The 19,177-nt window shown below is 34.4% G+C and overlaps 1 protein-coding gene across 1 annotated transcript in view; it reads left to right on the forward strand.

Moving 5' to 3' along the window:
- The window catches only part of LOC126979443 (collagen alpha-1(XVIII) chain-like), a 297,501-nt gene that overhangs the window by 173,086 nt on the left and 105,238 nt on the right, over window positions 1-19,177 (forward strand). The window contains exons 6-12 of the mRNA XM_050828757.1: window positions 6,034-6,118; window positions 9,662-9,708; window positions 11,756-11,866; window positions 12,306-12,329; window positions 13,200-13,355; window positions 14,710-14,907; window positions 16,003-16,032. Of these exons, the coding sequence (XP_050684714.1) occupies window positions 6,034-6,118; window positions 9,662-9,708; window positions 11,756-11,866; window positions 12,306-12,329; window positions 13,200-13,355; window positions 14,710-14,907; window positions 16,003-16,032 (651 nt within the window). The remainder of the gene's footprint in view (window positions 1-6,033; window positions 6,119-9,661; window positions 9,709-11,755; window positions 11,867-12,305; window positions 12,330-13,199; window positions 13,356-14,709; window positions 14,908-16,002; window positions 16,033-19,177) is intronic.

Below are 19,177 nucleotides of genomic sequence, written 5' to 3' on the forward strand. Positions count from 1 at the left end.
ACTACCTTACAATTTAAGTTATACCTGAGAACAAACTAACAATACGCAAAATGCTTACAAATAGACATTTTGCTTTAATTTATTTATTCGTACGTTTAACGTTTTCCGCGTTTATTAGCAAGGCTGTCTGACATTAGAAAAACTTATTTGCAGATGCATTGCAATCGTAGTATGTGAAGTTTAAATGATATCAGTACCTACATAGGTTCGGTTATTGGTAAATCCAAGCGATAATGGCGCAAATAAAACATTGAGAATGTATTTCTTCTATTAAACGGCAGAGACCATTTTATATAATATAAAATATATTTAAGTAATATATTTTTGGCAGATTTCTACTTTGTTAAATCCGAAAAATTTTGTCAGTAGTCAAAATTTATTAATGTAGACCAAAAACACTTATGAATGTTTAAATTATATAAACTTTGCCATCACCTCGGAAAGGCTGGGCTATATTCAGAGGAAGTAGCAAGAAACTCATTGACACTATTTATATCAATATTTCCAGCTTCTTATTTATAAAAGATCCACCAATAGAGTGAACTACTTCTTTTATGCGTTTTATAAACGATATCTCCTTTCATACAACAACAAAGACGGGAATTTAATTGAAAGAGAAGATTGTCTGGAGATAAGGTCATTCTAAAGATAAGCCTTCATTATTATCTTTGGTGTCGTTGACCGCTAATAACTGCAGTTTTATTAGTCAGAATGAAACTCATGATTAATGACGTAATAAATAAAAACATTATTGTGTTACGATCTCAAGGGCGCCGAAGCTAGTGAAAAAACTGGGCAAATGAGAAGTCTCATTAACATCTTGTCTCAAGGTGACGAGAGAAATTATTATATAGCGTATCAATTACCATCAGCTGAACGTCCTGCTCGTCTCGTGACTTATATTATTAAAAAAATAGATGACATGGGTCTAGTTTGTTTGATGGCGTCGTCGAATAAATATTAAAATCAGAACAATATTTGAGAGCAAACACATCCTTTCTGCAAACCACCGAATAATTCTCGTCGTGAAATAGTATTTGCTTTGTTCGAATATGTAAACAAATAAGTCGTTCTGCAAACATTCGCCAACTCGGCTATAGTTAAGGCTGTGAACATGCTGAATACAAACATGCAAAAATAAACTGAATATGATTTTTCTCTCAACATAGAGACAATAGAATAAGAAAAGATAATTTCAAATTTAAGGATAGTTAATATAAAATCATCTGATCTCCAACAAGCGCATGTAAAATAATAGTTGGTCCTATCAAAACAAGTAAAATATTACCACAATAATTAAACAAAAAAAAATCAGTTATAGATTGGAATATAACGAAACAAGTAATAGTACCTACACTAATTATGAATATAAAAGTTATATAAATACATATTAAAGTATATTAGTCGAGTTAGTAACTCTTTTATTGGTCGATGTATATGCTTTTACAATGTGATCCCAGAATATATACAAATAAATTTGTTACGAAATTTAAAAGAATTATTAAAAACATAAATGATATTCTTATTGATACCACAGACTTGGAATGGAGCGAACACCCCCCGGCTCTTTAATTATAAATATTTATTGTTCGATATTGCATTGCAATCCATATTATTGTATAAAAAAACCTGCTGAGTTTCTTGAGCCCATTCTTCTCAGGTCTGAGGCAGTCTATTTTGAATGGTATTGTTGTTGACTTTTGAATAAAAATATTTGAATTTAAATATAATAATAGAAGAAGTACGACATTCAGGAATCGCTTATTATTTCAGAGATTATTACAGCATTAGGAACATTAAAAAACCTGTACAAATTTAAATTCAATTTCATACATCATGAATCGTAAATAATTACATTTGATAAAATATGTTTTTTATTCGAAATATTTAACAAAATAATATTTCAAATACTGTAACTTCTATGTAGTTCAGTTCTTAGTTTGGATACTAGTGAATTAAATTCAACGCTAAAATTATAAAGGCGAAGAAATAAATACGACATCATTACTTACCCAAGTGTCAATAAGTGTGAGAAAGAACATAATATTGGCATTTTGATACTGCGTTAGCGGAAATCTTATAGCATCCATATACACACACATGCTTGATGAATGACGTCTATTAGTTAGGTCTAATGTTTTCTTTTTCCAAGTGACTTCTTCATTTGTCCTTTGAAAAGCCTGCAGAAACTACGCTCTTGATAACTTATGCGTTTGCGAGAGATCTGCCTTGCCCACTGTCTCCTACGTAATTGCAATACTACTTACTTCGGCATGTATCGCTTTCGATTGCTCTGCCACGGATCTCCTCTAGAATGTGGGCCGACTTAAAGTATTGCCGTGCTATATTAATGACGCCCAGCTTCTTCGAAGCGAATTTGGCTTTGCCCTCCAGATGGCCACGGAATTGGCAATCGCTCGAGATTTCGAGTACCAGTATTCCGATACTAGGCGAGGCTTTAAGGGAAGTGTCGTCGAAGAGCGGTGATACGACAAATGGGGTTTTTTTAAAGGTAAACGCGCAAGCTTGAATCTTCTGGGGGTTAAATTGGACAAGGTTCAATTTACCCCATTCCGCGATCTTCTCAAGAGAGAGTCCTGTATAGTGAGTGGGATAAACTGTATTCTATCGGACTCGATAGAATACAGTTTATCCCTCGGCACTGGTTGACGATTTCCCGAGAGAGACCTGCATGGCCCGTGCATACGGCACCACCAGTGCTGTCGTATGAATGAAATGTGGACACATCCAACATACCTGCTATGCAGAAGAAACAGCGTGGGAGATAGCACACAGCCTTGGGGCACTCCAGCATTCACGGGCTTCGGGTTCGAGCAATATCCGTGGACAACGACCTGTATGCTGCGCCCAGTGAGGAAGCTGGAGGTCCACTTGCACAAGCTCTCGGGAAGTCCAAATGACGGAAGTTTTGAGAGGAGCGCCTTGTACCGAACACGATCAAAGGCCTTCGCTATATCCAGGCTAACTGCCAGGCCTTCCCCTTGCTTTCAATAGCCACCGCCCATCTATGTGTTAGGTATACCAGAAGATCACCTGCTGACCGACAATGGTGAAAGCCAGACTGCCGGTCGTTGATCAACAGGTGACCCTCAAGGTATACCAAGAGCTGGCGGTTAATTATGCTCTCCATGATTTTGGAGAGTAGGGAGGTAATAGCAATAGGCCTGTAGTTTGCCGGATCCGAACTGTCTCCTTTTTTTGGGATCGGATGGACAAGGGCTGACTTCCATGAATGAAAAGAAGGGACTACGCCTTTTGAATAAGAGTGCCGTAATAAACGCGTTAGCACCGGCGTCAACTCAGGGGCACACGTTCTAAGCACGATTGGAGAAATGCTATCCGGCCCGCACGACTTCCTGACGTCCAATGAAAACAGAGCTCGCCTAACAGTTTTCTGTCGGAACTGTACTTCAGGCATGGAGCTCTGACACCGCGGGATGGTCGGCGGTGTTTTTTCGTTGTCGTCAAGAGTCGAGTTGGAGGCAAAAAGAGTGCACAGGAGATCGGATTTCTCTTTTGCCGTATGGGGCAGGGTGTCATTTCTGATGTGCAACGGCGGCATGGACAGCTGGTTGAAGTTACCAAGAGCAGGTTTCGACAACGACCAGAACTTGCGTGTTTCGGTCGGGTAACTGGAAAGCTGCTCGCCGATTTTGACGACGTGCTTCGATTTCGCACGGGCGATTTGCTGCTTAAAAATCTGGAGGCACGGTTATATTTTCTCTTCAGAACTTTGCAGTTCAGATCCATTGAGCCCAGCGCCGCAACCCAAGTTCGATGCGCCTGTTTTTTGCAGTCAGATGCTGCTTTAACTGACGCATCGAACCAGGGCTGTGATCTGCCACCGATCGGTACAACAGAGCTTGATATAGAAATATCCATGCTTTGCAGTCAGCAGAAGATCTAATAAGGACGGCATGTGGCTATCCACATCCGAGAGCCGTGTTGGCGACTAAACCAAATGGGACAGACCATACGCCAATCCAAAATTATGCACAGATCGCCCTGCGTAGTCTGTGGTACGTGATCCAAGCCATTCGGCATTGTGACCGTTGAAATTTCCCAAGACTATGATTTCAGCGGAGGGGATCTGTGCAAGCACGTCGTCAAATGCCGCTTGAACGCAGCCAATGAGGTAATCCGTTTCTGCGTTACCACTATGAGACCTGTAGGCACACGCATAGATGCGGACGCGGTCCTCTAAATCTATGCGGAGCCAAAGAGTAGACAGTACCTACCCTACCCTCAAAATTGACGAGACGGCGACAGCAGAAATACTCCCTAACGTACACACATACCCCGGTATGAGGCTCTATTTTGTACCTGGGGTACGTTAAATATGACGTATCGCTAGGTCGAGATATCTGCGTCTCCGTAAGGAACAACAAGGCCGGCTGCGCCGTCGCAAGGTGGTGGTGGACGGCGTTTAAATTGGAGTGAATTCCCCTTATGTTACAAAAATCACACATTGTCGAAAATCTTTGTAAAAAAAAAAATATTGAATTAGGTGTTACTTTGCGGAAATCCATAATTATACAAATTGTATGAAAATCTTTGTTTTGTGACACAGTGATATTGGCAACGAGAAAACATTGCATACGTCCCCGTGCGCTGCACATTTGAATCAAATTTGGTAATTCCTTATTCTCGTAGCTAAGCCTTCTTGGCTTGACAGATAGTAACGTAGAACAATTAATATTAATTTTATACATGCATAATATTTCTGTTTAAAAATTATTAAGTACAAAAAGTATGACACTACACTGTGTTGGTACTTTGACCATAATTCAATATTACAAGCCTTCATATACCAAGCGAAATATTACGAAAAAGGGAAAAAGGGATTGTTAATGGACCAAAAAGGATCATGTAGACAAATCGATACCATATTTTGCATGTAAATTGACGACAACATAGTGGATTAATCTTATATCTTTAAACGAGGAATTGTTGTATATATATAATCTGAATTCTTGGAAACGGCTCCAACGATTTTCAAAAATTTTTGTATACAGGGGATTTCGGGGGCAATAAATCGATCTATCTAGGTTTCAATTAAAAACAATATAGTTTTATCCGTGTTTTAATGAAAAACAGCTGCAATAGCATTAGAATGCAAATGTAAATTTCGCCACTATGTACAAGACTATAATAACTCAGATGGGACATTGGGTGTTCCGGAAAGCAGCAGACCCCGGTTCGAATCCAGATGTCCTATTGGTTTTTTTTTGTTCAAGTTTCGTACATTCTTTAAAATCCGAACAAGGCTCGGTCGTCTGGATATTTATAATATTTTGTTAACATCTTAAGCACAATGTCCCCTACCTTATGTTCGAAAATACAAAAATGTCAATTGTGCCGCTTATTCGGGTGCGGGATCTTTACCTATCGGTTTGCTTATCGTTAGACGTTATCATTTATCAGGTTATTTACCTTATTTTGCAAACGGGTTTCGACCTTATTTCATATTACTTACTCACCTCTCAAGTTTTCATAAGTGTTTAGTTTTGGATGTTGTCAACAAAAACAATAATTTATATTTATAATATTTAATAAATTGTAATAATCTATATTTTTATCGTCCTCGTTATATGATTTTCATAAAAGAAATAAAAGATAATAATTATTGTTAGCTACTTTAAAAATAGTTTAAGGCTAATATTTTGTAATTGATTATTATTTTAAATATAAGAATATGTGTTGATACAAAATTACAAACTAAAGCAAATCCCCGTAATTAAATTGGTAAAAAAAAACTACTTTTGAAACTTACTAATTATTTTTGCTTTTAGAAAGTTATAAACATTCTTTTTGGAACTGCTTGATTATTTTTATTTTTATTTATTTAAGTTTCCATAAATAAGTTTTTATTTAATATTATTATTATAACTATTAATTAACAAATAACATATTATAAATGCAAAATAGTATTACAATTAACATGAAGTAAAAGTTTTAAAGTACATTATAGAATAGAATATTATTTAAGTTTTTTAATTAAATAATTTACAGGTTGACCAAGAAGAAGGAGATGGGGAGGGATCTGGTCGCTATGGAACTATTCCGCCATTTCCGCCGCCGCCTCCTGGACTTAACGGTAGTCTCCACTTATTTTAGTATTCTTTAAACTCTTTTATTTTATTTGCTTTAAAGAAATAATAATTATTTTATATCTTAGTGCGATATTTCACCGGGACACCACGGTAGCGCAACCAGTCGCCGCTACCAACAAAATGTATACAGCCCTAAAGAGAGTTACTCATATGGTGTCCCTTTGGTTGCACAACCAATTTGGTAGCGCGGCCGCCACGGACGTGTCATGACTCTGGTGTATCTATGGCGTCTAGTTTAGTAGCTGACGGAGCGCAACCAGTAGCCGCTACCAACAAAATGTATACAGCTCTAAAGAGAGTTACTCATCTGGTGTCCGCTTGGTTGCGCAACCAATTTGGTAGCGCGGCCACCTCGGACGTGTCATGACTCTGGTGGATCTATGGCGTCTAGTTTAGCAGCTACGGAGCGCAACAAGTCGCCGCTACCAACAAAATGTATACAGCTCTAAAGAGAGTTACTCATCTGGTGTCCGTTTGGCTGCACAACCAATTTGGTAGCGCGGCCGCCACGGACGTGTCATAACTCTGGTGTATCTATGGCGTCTAGTTTAGTAGCTGACGGAGCGCAACCAGTCGCGCCACCGTGGTATCCAGGTGCAACATAGCCCTTTATATTATGTTTGCCCTTTTGCCCTTATATGCCATGCCTCATATTATGTTTGCCGCTTAACCCTTAACATTATAACAGAATAAATAGTAATGTATCAATTATTTTTCTAGCGATATCGTAAAACTTTGACGTTATTTACGTCAATATCACAATCAGTGAAATCTGTATAACTAATACATTGGTATTGTATGAACAAAGACAATTGAACCTAAAAGACCTCGTTTTTATTTATTTTAGTACTAAAACAAAGTTACCAAATTCGAGGGAGGGAGGGGATGATCCCTTGTGAAATATACTTATCTACTTGTGAAATATAATGCCTTCTTTCGTGAAAATAGACATTGCACTACTATTTTCACACCATTTCACTGAACATTACGGCATTAGGCTACGTGTGGACTTAGCCTTAACTGCATGATGATGTACTGATCTCACCATATTCATAATTTCAAACTATCGATAAATATTTTTTTTTCATTAAAAAAATTTCAAATATAACATTATTATTTTTTTAATTTTCATTTCTCATATAAAATAAAACCAAAAATATTCACAATATTATCCGATAAGTACAATAATTAAACAGATAGAGAACCACAAAGCGTTAAGTTGAACATTATTTATCCAATGTGTGATCGTAGAGAATGGGTGTTGGATCTATGTAAACTATGTTTGTTAACATTAACGACCATTTGCTTTAGCTTAACTAAACCACAAGGGGTGATTGGGTGTATTTACTCTACGGTTCCTACGGACTTTGCAAAAAAAATTGCGATTGTTCCGTATGTATTTGTTTTGATATTAGGACCTTGTCTCTTTGTACCATATTATGTACAAAAGACATTGTTTTTTTAGCAATAAACGTGTCATTTACTTAATAGCTAGCTGCTTGCTAGCAGCTAGACGGTCTGCTAGAGAGTTATAGAAATTGTTTTGAATCATTTGATTAAAAATATACACTACTAGCTGACCCAGCAAACGTTTTATTGAGATAAAAATTAATAATAAAAAAAAAGCCAGTAATTAACATTTTAGGGGTAAAAAAAATATAATACGAACGATTTTCAGACCTATGAAATGTACATATAAATTAATGCATATTAAAATACTTACATATTAATGAAATTGTAATTATAAACTACACATGAAAATTTAAATTAATACAATTATTGTATTCGATTGCCATTTTGCAACCCTATAGCGGATTTGTGTATGGAACAGAGTAATATAAAAATCGCGATACATAAATTAGTAGATCGTAGAAGGGTGAAAATTTGAAGTTGTATGTATTTTTCAATGGTGAATCATAATAAAATAAAAGAAATATATTTAGGGGTGGGTAACCCTTATCATTTAGGGGTATGAAGAATAGATGTTTGCCGATTCTCAGACCTCCTTCACATTTTATATGAAAACACAGGACTTTTTTTTTTAATTTTTCTTAACTTTTGATTGGAGTTATACATATGTGAAATTTTCATCGTTTTTGCCAACTTGTAGGTAGTAACGTGATCCTGTTGTTGTAGATATTGTAGGACTTCTGGTGAAAAAACGCTACAATTACATTTGGCTGTCCTCTCTTAATGTTAACCTAACACTGCCTAAAATTCTGAAGAGATCGGTACAAATGAAAATAGTCACAAAGATATTTGTAACAGCATAATATGTTATTTGTGTATAAATAACATACACTAACATTTACATAATATTTGTATATTGTGTTCTTAATTAGTATTAATTAGATGTATGTACTTAAGTACATTAAGCATTAGTTATGACTTAGACCATTTATACGTCTCGATACACTATTATTACACTTCACTGAATATAGTCGTTTAAATTCAGAAGCAACTTAGAAGGTTCTGATCACACTGTCCTAAAATTAGTTTCCTAATCAGTTACCGGACGTGTCGTATACGAGGATGGGCAGGCCGCAGTATTGTTCAGGCACCCAAAAATTGGCCTTGGTTTAGCCCTGGTTGGGATGGCTCAATTAAAATAGAAAAAAAAAATGAAAATCATGCAAACATTACAAAGAGTGTTTTATAACCAGCAGACTCAAGAAATGATCTACGAATGGAGTTGAGATCGTTTACATAATATAATTAAATCTTGTGACACCGTTTATTCAAAAGCATGATACTATCTCTACTAGATACTACTACTCCTACGCGACAGTATTAGTGCAAAAGAAAAATTGGTCGTAACACTAAGATTTCTTGCAACAGGAAATTCATATCAAGATTCAAATTTCATTTCTTTAATATCCCAAGTCCTGCTGACGAAAAATATCTCTGAAACTTGTTAAGGCTATAACTATTATTCGGGAACACAAAATAGATACGTCCTCCACACACAAACAACCACTAGCCACTGAAATCAGTAACTAAATGCGTTTCTAATTAGGCTTCCAAATGATTCAGTCATTCAGAAACCATCCTTACTTCTGAATTTAGGAAGCTAGGTTGATGATGGCGATTTTACTTGTCTAAATTCAGTAACGACTAATTTTAGACGACTAAATTCAGTTAAATGTAATAAGCGCTTAACACTAACACAAAGTGATATACAAATCGCTTACAAATCGAGAGAGTAAGACTTAGCTTGTCATGCACACTATAACAATCACTCTTAGATAATTTACACGTCTAGATAGAATCTCTTTCTGTTTGGCAACGCATGACATTAAGCCAGGTGTGCATGACAGCTCACACTCGCTATGTGTCACTTTGTTTTAGCGTGCGAGGGTTTGGTGAAAATAGAGGCTAACTGTTTGCTGCTATTTTTTCCGACGTTTTCGCAGCTGTCATATTGTCTATATTATATAAGCACAATACTATTAGTTCATAGATATTCCCAGTTTTAGTTTTCAATATATTATATTGTTTATTATTATCACCTTGATTTTTTTTTTCAGGTTATGCACCAATTTTACGGGGAGAAAAAGGAGAAAGAGGACCAAGGGCAAGATTATTTATTTATTTTTCTATTATGAATGATAAATTTTTAATATCTCTTAGCATTTTACTTCATTACCTTTAAATAAATACTTATAATAATAAATTTTAATTCGATAAGAAGAGTTGGGGCTAATGCGCTCTGAAGCTAAGGACAGTAATATTTACATAGACATTAACAGTTTCAATTTAATTATTTTCACATCAACATATTTTGTCAAAAACGGAATATGTTGTAGGGGCGTACGATCCCGTTGCCCAGTTTGTTTTAAAAAAACCAGTTGCAAAAACGCGCCATTTTCTGAAATGATGTATTTCTGGAGATGTTGAAATAAACATATTTAATTTTATGATTTATTTTTTACTACTTCTCAGAACTGTATTTATAAAAACGTTGTGTGGTACACGGGTGTTTAGGTAATGCAAAGGAGTTGACGTTAACAAGTCCGAGCCGAAGGCGATGGTTTACCAATATAACGTGATTTCCACTCTTATATCACAACTATGTACTATAAATATATAAACGTGAGATTTAACATTAGTGTCAGTATAAGCGGGTTCATGTGGACGTAAGCTACGACTAAGTTATGCTACTTGCGCGTTCTGTCATCTATTTAGTTGCTTGAGTTTGGCGAGTTCCTCTCGAATATAATAATGATTAACAGGAAAAAAACTGTCGGGAAATAATACGTAGAAAAAAAACATTTTACTTACATATATAACGTCTGTACCCTATTATATGGTACAGCTAGTGGCGCGGTTAACTAGGGCTTAGGGCGCCTTCATAGGCCTTGGCATTCAATTTTACTATAAAATACCAGACATTATACAAGGACTCACTAGGACAAATTTAGGAAATACACTAAAGCTTCTTTGGAAAAGAAGGCTTACTATAATATAGTACATTATGTGGAGGATAATAATGCATGGTTCTTTTCTGGTTCTGCGCAGTCCACCTAAAATTGTAGATATTGTATTAAGCAGGCTAACATGTTTTAAAATATAGACTGGGAGTTTCTTAACAGTTATTCCCCACGTCAAAGCCTTTATGATGTTTACCAAGTGTTGTTGCAATAAATTATATTCAAATTCAAATTCAAATTCAAATTCAAATTCAAATTCAAATTCAAATTCAAATTCAAATTCAAATTCAAATTCAAATTCAAATTCAAATTCAAATTCAAATTCAAATTCAAATTCAAATTCAAATTCAAATTCAAATTCAAATTCAAATTCAAATTCAAATTCAAATTCAAATATTTTTATTCAAAATAGGATTTAAAATCACTTATTGAACGTCAAAATCTACCACCCATTCAAAAGAGACTGCCTCAGACCTGAGAAGAATGGGCGCAATAAACTCAGCGGGCTTTTTTTTTTTAAATAAAATATGGATTACATTGTAATATCGTACAATAAACATTTATAATTAAAGAGCCTGAGGGTGTTCGCTTTATTCCCAGTCGGTGGTGTCATTAAGAAAATCGTTTATGCTATAATAACCTTTCCCACACAAACGTTTTTTAACAATTCTTTTAAATTTCGTAACACATTTGTTTTTTTACATTTTCTGGGATCATATTGTAGAAGCATATACATCGCCCAACAAAAGACTTACTAACTCGACCCAACCGAGTAGTTGGCATAACAAGTTTATGTTTGTTCCTCGTGTTAACATTATGAATGTCACAGTTTCTAGAAAATTCCTCAATGTGCTTATGAACATACAAAACATTATCAAAAATGTACCTATTGAGAAGCAACAGTCAAAATGTTTATTTCTTTAAATTTTTCTCTTAATGATTACTAATGATACTGTTGTCAGTCCCTGGTAAATTAAAATATATTTCTTTTTTTAGTAGTCTTAACTAAAATTTCATAAAATAATGATGTTAGCCTTTCTTCACAAACAATTCATTATTAATTTTATATGTGTATAAAAATTTTGACACCTGCTTAATTTAGACCTTGGTGAAGATTGAAAGAATTACGTCAAGGATAACTATAAAGATTTTCATCCTTAACAGATCTGTTCATAACATTATTCATTTTAGGGTCCACCAGGTGAATCGATAAGGGGTCCACCTGGACCTCCAGGGCCACCTGGACCTCCTGGATCATCCAGTACCCCTACCATTATAGACTCTTCAGGATCGGGCGATGATGTAAGTATTCATATATTTTTTTTAATCAACAAGCCTCATATATGCTTATATAATAGCCTAAACACATGATCGGATTTGGTACGGCCTAACCATCGGACACGGTCGCATTCTGTATCGCACAAAATTTATAAATTATTATTACCCTCCGGACCGTACCGAGAACGACGCCAGACCAATTGGTGCGAGGCGCCCACCGGACCTTCCGTACGAAATACGATCATGTGTTTAGGCTATAAGACTATAAGGCTCACAGCGTTCTAAGCTTGAAGGACACTATTTTCGTTCGGGAATGCTGTTGCTGTATTCACTCTATATTCCTGATAAGTTAAGCTCCATCATAGTTTGGGCTCACTGTAACTTCGATAAAATTAACTATCCTATAATGTTACAAAAAAATCTTTCTAATTAATAAAAAACGGTCTTTCATGCTCACTGGAAGGACGTGCAGATATCTGGAGTTAAGGTGCGTTTTGTATTTTTTAATGGCAGAGAAGGAAGATCGAGCACACGGTGTCACCTGATGGCTTGTGATCACCGCATATACCATACTCTTTTGTAACATGAAAGTGCACACAAGAGCGCTGCCAACCCTTACCAAGCGTCGACTAAACGTTTGGTTGGTGGCGGGCGAGGATCGAACCTGGGGCACCGTTGTGAGAGTCATCGTTTTGTTTTCAATTATGCAAAGCTGTTAACTAAAATACGTTATTTCTCGATATATTTTGATAAGCTCACGAAGTTTATATTTAAATAAGAAAAGGTCAATTATTTCAAACTTTTCAGTTAAATTATTAAAACTTTTGTGAGACATTATGAACATTATCTGTCATATTAATAAACGCAGTGTAAAGTTACTCAAAGCTTAAAAATACTTCTCCCTGTCACGCAATTCTGTAGTGACAAAGGTAAGATAAGTAAGTAAGATTTACCAGTGGTAGGCTCCTTTGCACAGGATGCCGGCTAGATTATGGGAACCACAACGGCGCCTATTTCTGCCGCGAAGCAGTAATGTATAAACATTACTATGTTTCGGTCTGAAGGGCGCCATGGCTAGTGAAATTGCTGGGACATGAGATCTTATGTCTCAAGGTGATGAGCGCAATTGTAGTGCCACTCAGAAGGTTCAGAGGAACAGAAGAACTCAGGTTTATCGAGAATCCGGAGCGGCATTGCATTGTAATGGGCTGGGCGTATCAATTACCATCAGCCAAACATCTCGTCCCTTATTATCATAAAAATAAAGAAAGGTCCTTTATTATGATGAGTGTAGTGAGCTCCAACTCCGACAAACTGTGGGTCAGGTTATTAAAGTTCAATGTATTGGATGTTACAGCAAATTTTTGGCGAAAACTATGTATCACTGGGTCAATGCGGCTGCAATACTAGCGTTATGCTATCGCTGCTGGAGACAGCTCCTGAGCTACGAGGTCCTCCTGGGCCACCGGGACTCGTCGGACTTGAAGGACGGTCGGGTCCTCCTGGAATACCAGTACGTTCATCAATATTTGACACCAGTAAAAATTAGTATTAGTTGGCTTGATATATATACTACATATTAGAAAACAAAGTCCTCCACCGCGTCTGTCTGTGTTTATAATAAACTCAAAAACTACCGCATCGATTTTCATATTGTTTTCACCAATGGACAGCGTGGTTCTCGAGGTTGGAGGAGTCAGAATAAATAAGCCGTAAGCTTTCAAGAAAAAAAGTTTTATCGAAGCACTTTGAGCTATTATAAAATAATGTATGGTGGAATTGTGTATCTTACTATATAGGACTACAGAAAGTCCGCGATGGCATATTTCTACCTCTTAAGGATAATTTTTTTCTATTGAGAGAACGGCTTCTGTCGGGTCTGCTAGATAAATCATCAATACCTCTCGCATTTTAACTCAAATTCAAAATTCGTTCATATTGATACACAAAATTACACATATTATGATTGTTAAAGTTATACATATAACCTGAGATTAAGGATTGGTCTCCGCTGCGCTCCAATTAGATACCGCACTACCTAAGAACAATAGCTTTTTTATTACGGCAACTATTAGATGCTTGTGTGCGTGGCATCTTAACACTCAATGGCATCTTTCAAATTTTGTAACATACGCTTCGTGTTATTTTACATTGAAATTAATAAAATAGTAAATACTTACTGATGATATGTGATCCCAGTGTCTTTCTTATTTCTTATAGTATTATTTTTACAAAGTTTCACTACGCAACCCGGAATTTTAGTTTCAATTATTGGCAAAGTTTAACAGAACATGTGGCACGTCAACGTCATACATTATTAGAGACTGGCTCGAATTCGCCAACTTGGGCGCAGTATTAGTTGCCGCACTTTGCGACTACATCTGCGGTATCTAGTTTGAGCGCAGCGGAGACCAATCTTTAATCTAAGAGAAATTTATAACCTTTTCACACCACTTTTAAATAGTTGAGTTTCAATAAGAAGAGGCAAGATACTCATTACAACTCGTCTTAAGCAAAATTTTAGCTTCATTTCACAATAAACTAAAAACTTTCTCTAGAAAATGATATAATATCATTTAAGCGGAAATCTAAACTCGCAACTAACACATATCAAAAGAGTAGTTTATTTTTTTCACGTTGAAATTGTGTTAAGTTCACATGTTTTGTGTCTTTATTATATACCTTAGGCTAATAATAAACAAAAGCTTGTTTTCGATAAATTAAAATGTACATCGATTGCCAATCTGGGTTCACAAGTTTAGCAAGCCCAGTTTTTGATGTTATGTGACATATTCTCTGAATCATGGAACAAAATTGACCGAAATCAGTTGTTTTTTATGACGGCCTCTTATATCATGTTGTTTTAGGGACAAGTTGGACCGCCTGGTGAACGAGGTCCAATGGGGCCAAGGGGAGAGAAGGGCGATAGAGGCGACGAAGGACCAAGGGGAGCTGAAGGCCAACCAGGTTCTAAAGGAGAGCCAGGTGTTGACGGTAGACCTGGCAGTCCTGGCCCTCCTGGGGCGCCTGGGTCATCTGGATCCTCAGATTACATTAATTTTGATGTTAGTATTGATTGTTCATTGTATGTCATACCGACGATATATATATATATATATATATGTGTACTAATGTGTAAGTCAAGCCACTACTTAAGTTAAATTGACTTCCACGTGCTTGTAGCATCAAAAGAAGCTGATTTTTACCTTGGTGTATAGACCTAAACTACCAATAAGACACCAAACTGTTAGTACTTTTTAAAAGTTATAAACTAATTCTAATCTTTTGAACCACTCTACTTTTCTCCAGTTGAAGAATGCAAATTTAAAGTTATTAATTAATTTAGATGGAGTAATATTTTTTTAAACAATAATCATATACTGACTGATTTTATCATTTTCGATATGAGATGACTATCTGCTAAACTTATATATTATAACTGCTAAAATTTTACTTATAAATTAGAGACCAGTAAGTATCTTTTGTATTCCTCTCATTATTTTCCAAACTTAGAGGGAACATATTAAATTAAAATTGAATAAAGATTATTCTAAAATGACGATGTTGTTCATATAATATGATATCATTAAGAAGAAGAAGAAACTGGTTATTTCTATGTTCATTAATTTGATCATTTGAACTCAAAACCTTGACCAAGATTTAGAAATTATTTTGCTTATTCAAACCATAGAGTGTAATGACAAGTATTGATGATAAATAATGTAAGTTACATATTATTCTGGGCTCGGTTCAAGAATGATTTTCCACAGTTTCATCATGGTACAATACTTATAATTATTGTTTTTGTATATTTCGTAAAATACTAACTGCTCTAGATATGACATGGACATTAATATGTCCATCTTTATATAACTATCTATTTAGGAATAAAAAGATATCATGAATGAATACGATCTAAAGTATGATTTAAAAAAACTACGTTTAAAAAACCGACTGCAAAAACTAATGTAATACATTTTGCTAGCAAAATATAACAGGCGTTTTAGAATAACGTCGCTGATTTTTTTGTTACTTGCCTTGTTTCTTTATTGTATAGTCTAGTGTTAATATTTACTACTTTAAAAAATATTTATCTGTTCAAAACCTTCTGACAATGATTTTTATTATTTTCTCATTTTCACGCTACCAATACGATGTAGTCAAACTGGAAACCTAGACAAATATATAAGGTATGTAAAGTGTGAATTTTCCTCTTATTTCCGTAACTATATTATTCTAAAGATACAAAGACTAATTAGAAGTGATGAGCCTGTTTTGCAGTGGTTTTCTCATATTTCTAAATTATCAAAATAAAATAATATGCACCTAAATTAGATTAGAGATGTTACATTTACTGTAGAAGGTAGTTAAACTTGTCAAGCGACGATTTAAAATGTCAAACATAACATATGAATCGATTGTATATGTCATATCAACCTAAGTATGTCTATAGTTGTTTTGGGATTTATTTAGGGAACTTATATTATCAGAGTTTATCGGAAATAGAGTGGCAGATGTTTGTATTTTGCATTATAAATTGTTTTGCTTGGCTAGCGTAAGAAAAGATTTTTAGGAGTTTTTCTAACAATTAATATACGGAATGGTTTTTTGATTTGGTTTACGCAACTCTAACATTTAGATAATGTACTGTTAAGGAGTTAAAATGCATGTGATTTATCTGTATTTTACATTGATTATTTTATAATATTTAATTTTAAATGTTTTGTTGACTTTTTTTTTTTAGGGAATTTTTAGTAATTGTCGAATTGTTTGTGATAGTCGTAAATACATTTGGATTTGAATTTGGAGGACTGGGGTGTTGGATATTTGGGACAGTCTTCTGTATTGGAATTTGGATGGTCTTTAATTTGAATGGCTTCATTGAGAATATTCTCTTTTTCCAATGTTAGTGGTTGATCCAAGCGATTTAGTTCTTTCGAGCAATTCAAGCTCCCACTAAGAGAGGGTAAAGTGACATCTGATTTATACCTGCGGTGTTGTTTGTTTGTCCAGTGTATGGCACAACACTGTCATAGTCCAATATATTGTATACTACTGCATCTTACAGGTGACGTGAATATTCACTTATTGCACATCAAAAACTACCCATTCGAAATAATATGGCTCAATCTTAGGAAAACGGGCGCCAAGGAACTCAGCGGGTTTTTTTTTAATTTCGCTACAATAACGTACAATAAAATTAATAATTAATTAGTCTGAGGGCGTTCGCTCCATTTCCAGTCTGTGCTATCATTAAGTTAAATCATTTATGTTATAGTAACATCTACATACAAAAGATTTTTTTTCAATTCCCTTGAATTTCGTACTTTTTGAAATAAAATGAAATGAAATGAAATGATTTATTTGTATGAATCGAGGTAACATAGTTGTTAACAATTAATAGGTGTACAGCACAATTCGCCAATACATCGGCATACAAATATTTGATTGTCAGTATTGGAATTTTTATATTTATATATTTAATATAAAATAAATAATAGTTAAAAAAAACTAAAAAGCACGCTTTATATAATATTCAACTAAAAAATAGAAAATAAATTTAAATTGAAAATAGTGTAAAAAAATGTAGAAGAATTAATATTTTAATAATTATTATTATAATAATAATATCTTAAAAAGCACCCCACGCTTTTTTTACAATAAAATATATTTTTTTTACACTATTTTCAATTTAAATTTATTATCTATTTTTTAGTTGAATTTTATATAAAGCGTGCTTTTAAAGTGCGTATAAGACTTCCTTGAGGAACTCCAAATTTACTAATTAAATAGGGTGACTTGTATGTAGTCATCTCGTTTGTATGTAGTTTCTTATTTATTTTATTTATTTCTACAATTTGTTGTCTATCGGCTAAATAACTTTCAATCTATTTTAGAGCAGGGCCTCTTATACCATATTTTTCACATCTATATATTAAGATATGATAATCAACAAAATCGAATACCTTTGACATATCAAAAAAGGTTGATATAACAGGTACTTTCTTGTAAATACATGTAGTTCTTCTATTAAGTAATAAGCAGTCAAAGTAGTTGATTTGTTTGCTGGAAATCCAGGTTGTGTTTTTTTTCTTTTTATAATATTATGTTTATTTAGAAAATGCATTATTTTTCTGGGATCATATAGCATATACATAGCCCAATAAAAGACTTATTAACTTGGAATATGGTACGGAATTTAATTATAAGGGCTACAGAAATCCTTTTATTTCCCATGTCCTTATAGAGTAGATTTTAACCCGAGATTTTTTAGTAGTGAGAGCGATTTGAATTAAATTCAGACGATATTGGCGCAGAAGCCATAATCAGTTTTTGGTTTATAGCTTGTTAACGTATTGCTATACTAAAGATATTGTTAAAATTCGACTTAATTAGTTTTTAATAACTCTATCTAGTGCTTTGAACTGAATTTTATTGTCTTTCTACTTCCAGTTTCATTTTACGATGAATGAAACGTTTGTCGTCCACAAGCAAATAACTTAAATAAACTTTTTTTATTTATTGCAAATAACTTTATACTACTAGGTATGGGCCATAATCTATACCTTTTGTTATTTTTAAATGGGATTTATTATACGAATACTTCATAAATTTTGGTAATATATTTAATTTGTATTATTAATACCAGAAGTGAGGGTCATCACTTTTAAAAAACAACAACTTATTTAAATTTGCAAGAGTGACATCACAAGTCAGTTTCCTATTAAAGCAATTATTGGGCTTGAGCAGGTAAACCTGATAGTTGAACAAGATATAACAAAAGTTACGACCCATGCGTAATCGAACGGTTGGCTCAGTTGAAAAGAGCGCTCGGACGGAACCTGAGAGGTCGCGAGTTCGAGTCCCACATTGTTCATCAATTTTGGTTATAAATTTAATTTGTATTATATATATTTAATATTATGTAAGTATTCGTCCCTACTAGACACAGGTATTCGATAATTATATTAAAATCGTAACAAAGTAAAAACCGTACATTGAATACTTGCTTGAAGAGTATATAGATATATATATATATACTTGCTGTGTATTGTTCAAACAAAAACGAATCCAAAACAGTAGGTACTTTATAATTTGTTTGTCTATTTGTCTATATGTTCTGTGCATAACGCAAAAACAACTCTAAAGTTTACATTTAAATTTTGCATTGATATTATGTTTTTCTTTTAATCATATTTTAATCAATATCTACTGTTATTGTGCCGCTTCGACTGAATCTAATATGTGAAATTCTCGTTTTATATATAAAATTCTCGTGTCCCGGTGTTTGTTAGGAAACTCCTCCGAAACGGCTAAACCAATTTGTTTGAAAAT

Source organism: Leptidea sinapis, chromosome 1, assembly GCF_905404315.1.
Source record: "Leptidea sinapis chromosome 1, ilLepSina1.1, whole genome shotgun sequence".
Classification (NCBI taxonomy): Eukaryota; Metazoa; Arthropoda; class Insecta; order Lepidoptera; family Pieridae; genus Leptidea; species Leptidea sinapis.